The sequence below is a fragment of the Lipotes vexillifer genome, unplaced genomic scaffold, assembly GCF_000442215.2.
Source record: "Lipotes vexillifer unplaced genomic scaffold, Lipotes_vexillifer_v1.1 scaffold376, whole genome shotgun sequence".
In the NCBI taxonomy this organism is placed as follows: domain Eukaryota; kingdom Metazoa; phylum Chordata; class Mammalia; order Artiodactyla; family Lipotidae; genus Lipotes; species Lipotes vexillifer.
In genome coordinates, this window is record NW_006785037.1 from 456050 (window position 1) to 464040 (window position 7991).

General features: G+C 39.7%; 1 protein-coding gene across 1 annotated transcript in view; it reads right to left on the reverse strand.

The window, feature by feature from the left end:
* Positions 1–5751: 5751 nt before the first annotated feature.
* Positions 5752–7991, reverse strand: part of RPL30 (ribosomal protein L30) — a 3425-nt gene continuing 1185 nt past the window's right edge. The window contains exons 4-5 of the mRNA XM_007457156.1: positions 6590–6720; positions 5752–5851 (exon numbers count right to left, since the gene is read on the reverse strand). Coding sequence (XP_007457218.1) covers positions 5802–5851; positions 6590–6720 — 181 coding nt within the window. The 3' untranslated portion in view covers positions 5752–5801. The remainder of the gene's footprint in view (positions 5852–6589; positions 6721–7991) is intronic.

Below are 7991 nucleotides of genomic sequence, written 5' to 3' on the forward strand. Positions count from 1 at the left end.
AAATCTAGAAACAATAAATGCTAGAGAGGGTGTGGAGAAAAGGGAACACTCCTGCACTGCTGGTGGGAATGTAAATTGGTCCAGCCACTATGGAGAACAGTATGGAGGTTCCTTAAAAATCTACAAATAGAACTACCATATGACCCAGCAATCCCACTACTGGGCACATACCCTGAGAAAACCATAATTCAAAGAGTCATGTACCAAAATGTTCATTGCAGCTCTATTTACAATAGCCCGGAGATGGAAACAACCTAAGTGCCCATCATCGGATGAATGGATAAAGAAGATGTGGCACATATATACAATGAAATATTACTCAGCCATAAAAAGAAACGAAATTGAGCTATTTGTAATGAGGTGGGTAGACCCATAGTCTGTCATACAGAGTGAAGTAAGTCAGAAAGAGAAAGACAAATACCGTATGCTAACACATATATATGGAATTTAAGAAAAAAAAATGTCATGAAGAACCTAGGGGTAAGACAGGAATAAAGACACAGACCTACTAGAGAACAGACTTGAGGATATGGGGAGGGGGAAGGGTAAGCTGTGACAAAGCGAGAGAGAAGCATGGACATATATACACTACCAAACGTAAGGTAGATAGCTAGTGGGAAGCAGCCGCATAGCACAGGGATATCAGCTCGGTGCTTTGTGACCGCCTGGAGGAGTGGGATAGGGAGGGTGGGAAGGAAAGAGACGCAAGAGGGAAGAGATGGGAGCATATGTATAACTGATTCACTTTGTTATAAAGCAGAAACTAACACACCATTGTAAAGCAATTATACCCCAATAAAGATGTTAAAATAAATAAATAAATGAGAACTAATCAAACATAAGCTTTTGCACAAGGAAACTATAAACAAAAAGACAGGGCTTCCCTGGTGGTGCAGTGGTTGAGAGTCCACATGCCAATGCAGGGGACACGCGTTCGTGCCCCAGTCTGGGAGTATGCCACATGCCGCGGAGCGGCTGGGCCCGTGAGCCATGGCCGCTGAGCCTGCGCATCCGGAGCCTGTGCTCCGCAACGGGAGAGGCCACAACAGTGAGAGGCCTGCGTACCGCAAAAAAAAAAAAAAAAAAGACAATCCATGAACTGGGGGAAAATATTTGCAAATGATATGACTGACAGGGGCTTAATTTCCAAAATATACAAACTGCTCATACAACTCAATATCAAAAAAACCCAATCAAAAAATGGGCAGAAGACCAAAATAGACATTTCTCCAAAGACATACAGATGGCCAACAGGCACAAGAAGAGATGCTCAACACTGCTGATTGTTATAGACAGGCAAATGAAAACTACAATGAAGTATCTACCACCTCACAACGGTCAGAATGGCCACAATTTTAAAAGTCTACAAATAACAAATGCTGGAGAGAGTGTGGAGAAAAGGGAACCCTCCTACACTGCTGGTGCGAATGTAAACTGGTACAGTCACTATGGAGATCAGTATGGATGTTCCCGAAAAAACTAAAAAAGAGTTGCCATATGACCCAAAAATCCCACTCCTGGGCATATATTCAAACAAAACTATAATCAGGACTTCCCTGGTGGCACAGTGGTTAAGAGTCTGCCTGCCAATGCAGGGGACACAGGTTTGAGCCCTGGCCCAGGAAGATCCCACAGGCCACAGAGCAACTATGCCTGTGCGCCAAAACTACTGAGTCTGTGCTCTAGAGCCCGTGAGCCACAACTACTGAAGCCTGTGCACCTAGAGCCTGTGCTCCACAAGAGAAGCCACTGCAACGAGAAGCCCATGCACCACAATACAGAGTAGGCCCCGCTTGCCGCAACTAGAGAAAGCCTGCGCGCAACGACCCATCACAGCCAAAATAATAATTCAAAGAGATACATGTACTCCTATGTCCATAGCAGCACTATTTACAATAGCAAAGACCTGGAAACAACCTAAGTGTCCATCAACAGATGAAAGGATAAAGATGTGGTACATATATACAACAGAATACTACTCAGCTGTAAAAAAGAATGAAATGCCATTTGCAGCAACATGGATGGACCTAGAGATTATCATACTAAGTGAAGTCAGAAAGACAAATACCATATGTTATCATTTAAATGTGGAATCTTAACTGTAACACAAATGAACTTATCTATGAAACAGAAACAGACTCACAGAGAACAGACTTGTGGTTGCCAAGGGAGGGTGGGGTCAGGGAGGGATGGAGTGAGAGGTTGAGGTTAGCAGATGCAAACTATTACATATAGGGTGGATAAACAAGGACCTACTGTATAGCACAGGGAACTATATTCAATATCCTGTGATAAACTGTAATAGAAAATATAAAAAAGATGTATGTTTAACTGAATCACTCTGCTACACAGGAGAAACTAACACAATATTGTAAATCAACTATAGTTCAATAAAAAATAAAATAGTACTACTTCATTGGATTGTCATAAGGACTGAATGCGTTAACACGTACAGTCCTCATGTTACGTTAGACATTATGTTTTTACTCTTCAGTAGCCAAGAGTACTGCACACAAGGATGATACTTTTAACTGTATGTTAAATGGATTCTTTGCTTATCTTACCTGAGGAAAGTACTTTGGCAGACTCCCACTCCTACCTTATGATTTTTTTTTTTTTTTTGGCGGTACGTGGGCCTCTCACTGCTGCAGCCTCTCCCGTTGCGGAGCACAGGCTCCGGACGCACAGGCTCAGCGGCCACGGCTCACGGGCCCAGCCGCTCCGCGGCACGTGGGATCTTCCCAGACCGGGGCACGAACCCGTATCACCTGCATCAGCAGGCGGACTCTCAACCACTGTGCCAACAGGGAAGCCCCTACATTATCTTTTGAAGCAAATAGGTAGAAGGTAGTAAATATAAAAAATGGTAAATGTACAAGATGTTCAAGACCTACTATCAACAAGAGAGAAGAGGGAAAGAAACAAGATGCCACTGAAAGCAGAGGGAATGCAAGTCTAAGGGGTAGCTGGAAGTAAGAGCTGCAAGAAATCAAAGAGAACTGTTTTCTATGAATTAGATGATCATCGTCTAGAAGGCCCAACTAACTGCATTTGCTACCAGCCTAAAGTTTTCTTTCTTCTCTATATACCTTTTGCTCCTGCTTCCATATCCTATCGATTGCAATTAACATACTCCACAATATCCAAACTCTTCTCTGGGACCTCCCTATTTCTAGGCCTAAAAACAGGTAGTTCAGCAATATGGATTAAGGAATTTCCTGCAGTCCTTACATATTAGAGCTTCCCGGCCAAATACATTACTGTAAGTCCCCTACAAACGAACCTTTAAGTTGTGAACTTTCAAAGACACAAACCTGCCCTGTATGCCAACTGTTGTACTGTACTATTGTACTTTCCAAGGTACTGTACTGTAAGATTAAAAATGTTTTTTATTATTTGTGTGAAAAGTATTATAAACCTATTACAGTACAGTACTATATAGCCGATTGTGTTAGTTGGGTACCTAGGCTAACTTTGTTGGACTTACAAATAAATTGGACTTAGGAACACGTTCTCAGAATGAAACTTGTTCATATGCAGGGGACTTACTGTACTTTCATTATAATCAGAAAAATATATTTTAAAATGCCACCTTAGACCTTATTTTCTCCAATTCTGGCAGCACTTTAATGGCACTTCATCACAGTTGCCCTAGGCCAGAATGAATGAGGTATGTTTCCCATCTACTAGTTCTAAACTCCTTTCCTCTGAACTTTAAACTTTCTGCTGAAACGATAGGTGCATAAAAGCCACATATAAAAAAAAGGTAAAATCCAAATGGTCTTATAGCATATTAACACTGCCTAGAAGGTCCTAGAAATCATAAATTATTTTTCTAAAAACCATAATTCCAAAATGCCTACAGCCAAAGTCATGCAACAGAACCTTTACAAAGAAATGGTACACTGCTAGTCACAATATTGTATTCTTCGGGTACCACCCAAACCTTAAGAAATTAATTGGAACCAGTCAACCTTGAGGGGAAAAATAATCCAAAACTAACCCGAAGGGACTTCCCTGGTGGCGCAGTGGTTAAGAATCCGCCTGCCAATACAGGGGTCACAGGTTTGAGCCCTGGTCTGGGAAGATCCCACATGCCACGGAGTAACTAAGCCCGTGCACCACAATTACTGAGCCTGCGTTCTAGAGCCTGTGAGCCACAACTACTAAAGCCTGCGCCTAGAGCCCATGTTCTGCAACAAGAGAAGCCACCACAATGAGAAGCCCGCACACTGCAATGAAGAGTAGCCCCCACTCACCGCACCAGAGAAAGCCCATGCACAGCAATGAAGACCCAACGCAGCCAAAACTAAACCAAACCAAACCAAATAGCATGAAAGGTCAATTTGAAAGAAGAAACTGACCAAGTAATAATCACACAAACTTCCTTAACCAAAAGACAAACATTTGAACGACCATGGAAATAGACTAACAGCATAAGAAATCAGCAGTAGTCTGACCAAGGAATTCTTATCAGAGATAAAGATTTTATAACTGTGGCTCTTAACCAAGAGATGCTGTGAAAACGTGGTGACGCTTGGGGGTGTTGTTACAATAACATGGAAGGAAAACCAGGAATGAGAAATATCAAGCAGTATCCACAATCCTCCACAACAAAGAACTGTCCCATCGAAAAATGTCAGTAGTACTCCCCAATCGAGAAAACCTGAGTAAATGAACTGGTAAGAAAACTCTAGTTAATAGTGGCCACTCTCCAAATTATACCCACAACCTTAGATTAACTTCAGATATAAACTAAAATCATGCAACATCTAGCTTGAAAGAAACCAATTCCCTCACGTGTGAAAGTAGGAATTTGACCCACCCATGGCTGTTACATAACTATTAAGAGGCAGCCTTCTGACTCCAAGTTCAGTAAGTATTTCCTGGATAATGTACTGAAGGCATCCACATCTCCTATGGATCATTCCTCTACCACCAAAAACTGCCTACCCAAGTTGACTGATTCTGAAGACCAAAAGACATTTCTGACACTTCTGCAACCTTAGAACCCAACACAAATTGTGCAGAGTATACCCTACCAGCAATATTCAGCTCTGTAAATCTAAGTCAACATCCTTCCCCCCAAGTTAACTCCTTTGAATGTTCCAAAGGATATTATTAAATGTGGGAAAAGGTTTACACAGGACATACTTGGGAGATGTAGTATGCTGTTTCCCCAAAATCTGAACACCAAACCTACCTCACAGTATATCTTTTAGGACTATAATTATATAAAACACACTTTGAAAAACTGTGGAATTAACACTATTGAAGATCTAGGAATATTCTTAAGTTGTCCAAGTACATTTCTTCTACCCTAACCACTGCACATCCTTTGGTAAGACCTTGCTTCATTAAATAGAACTTCTCTCAGCCTGTGAAAATTCTGGGGTGGATGGAACATACTTCACTTAATCCTCTTTGCTACTCAGATTTGGTGGATTTAAGCTGGACTGTAAATTGCAATTCTGGTTAGATTCTGGGTATGGAACCTTGCTGCCTCTGACATACTCAAATATAAAATAACAATAACCTGAGACTGAAAATGATGAAAATTAATAAGTCTCTTCAAAATCTAGTACAGGAAAGGAACTCAGTGCGCTCCCTTTACAAAAACAGGGAAAGAAACGGCGATGTCTGGGAAATCTTGCCAATATATCTAGCTGCCCCATGCCCTCTAATCCTAGCTTCAGGAAGGTATACTGAAACAAAAAGAAATTTTAAAAAATGACTGAAATGAATACAGTATTTTTAAAACAAGCTCTGGCCAGTTTTATTAAAGAAAAATTGTGCATGATTTACTTTTCACCAGTCTGTTCTGGCATGCTTCTAATGATATCAGAATCACCTAGAAAATAAAACACAATAATTTTACAATTCATTTAATGTCAACAGGTAATCATCAAATTAGCAACTGTTATCTTCAAAAGTTATTACACTAGCTGTGCTACCATTTCTCAAGGTTGATCGGATACCTAGAGTCACAGACATTTCCCACATAAGGTTCATCATGTAAATCAGACTTAGTTTATCACCAGCATTTATAAAACCAGACCTAGGAAAAGAACTAGGTCTGGGGACACATGCATGGTCTTAATATAGCGAATGTTTAGCCTGCCCTGATTATTACAACATCAGAACAGCGAGAATATTCGCAGTATTTTATGAATTAATTAAAATTTCATAAGTTCAAACATGACATGTTTTTGTAGGCCCTTCTTTTTCTCAACTTAATTTTATCCATCTGTTCTCAGGCAGCCAGTAAACATTCCTTTTTTCTACCATTTCACCTGATTATTCTGTCCCTTTATAATTTCACCTTTTACCAAGGCCCTGAAGTCATCATTTCTTAGGTGCTGCATGAAATGAAACTCATGATCTCAAAGTAAAGAGAATTTCATTTATAAAAAGGTAATTCTGTACTGACATTCATTATCAATTCTCTGTAAAATAAAATTACAGGATATCCCTTGCTATATCCAAATCCTCAACATCTGAACTTAGAAAACAAAGACATTTGTATAGCAAGAAATACTTGTATTACATCATAAAGGAAAAGAATTACTTTATGATTTAAAAAGCATACCTGGATCAATGATAGCAAGTGTGCATACTCTGTAGTATTTTCCACACGCTGTGCCCAATTCAATATTATTGCCACTGTAGTGATGGACACCAGTTTTGGCCAACATGGCATAATACTCTATTTCAGATTTCCTTTGGGAACCAAAACAAGGTAAATATCATACCAAATAACACAGATTAAATGTCACTTCTCTCATTAGTTCTAACGTTGGTAAGGCCTTCAAACAGTAAGCCAGTTATTACTTTTAAAAAATTACCATATCAATAAAAACCATCCTTCCTTGGATCCCTTACAAGGGATGGGACAACCAGTAAATACCTGTGCTTGTAGAAAAGAGTAGAGTACAAATTAAAATTATCATTTACTTAGCATTTACTATCGCCAGACACTTTACATTATAAAATTCCCATGACAACTTTTAAGCTGTTTCTATCACCCTCTGGTGCTCTGAAACCTAGATGTAGAGTGATATTACAGGTATACCTCAGATACTGCATATTCATTCTAGACCACTGCAATAAATCAAATATTGCAATAAAGCTAGTCCCAGCAATGTTTTGGTTCCCCAGTGCATACAGAAGTTGTGTTTACCCTATACTGCAGCCTATTAAGTGTGCAACAACACTGTGTCTAAAAAAACCAACGTACATACATTAGTTAAAAATTACTTTATTGGAAAAATGAGTTAATTAATTGAAAAGCTGCCCATCATCTGAACCTTCTGGGAGTCGCAGTAATAACATCAAAGATCAGTGATCACCGTAACAATAGAGAAAAGTCTGAAATATCTCGAGAATTACCAAAATGTGACATAGACATGAAGTGAGCAAATGCTGTTGAAAAACTGGAACTTACAGACTTATTCAATGCAGGGTTGCCACAAACCTTCAATTTGTAAAAAAAAAAAAAACAAAAAACAAACAAAAAACCCACCCTGCGGTATCTACGATGCACAATAAAGTGAAGTGCAATAAAACCAGGGATGCCATATGCTTGTACTTACCCAGAGTTAGCAGTTTTGTGTCCACTAAGTAGGTAGACATGAATGATTTTACAAATTTGAAGGGAGTCCTAATACACTGTTGCCACTACTCATTCAAAGTGTGCATCCGCAGTCAAGTAGTGCCAAAAGGTGCTTGTTAAAAATGCATAATCTCAGGCCCCAATCCAGATCCATTATATCAGAAATTGCATTTAAACCAGATCATTCGTGACTGTGTGCCTATTCATATTTGAAAAGCACTGCTATAGAAGGTAAGCATGAAAGGTTTGGAATAAGACCAAAGGTTTGGGAGGGGATGGGATGGAAGGAGAGATCTCTCCAGGCTTTGCCAATTACCTACAGACGCTATATAAAATGATGTGAGGTTATGTATTACCACAGAAAATCAACAAGGGAAAG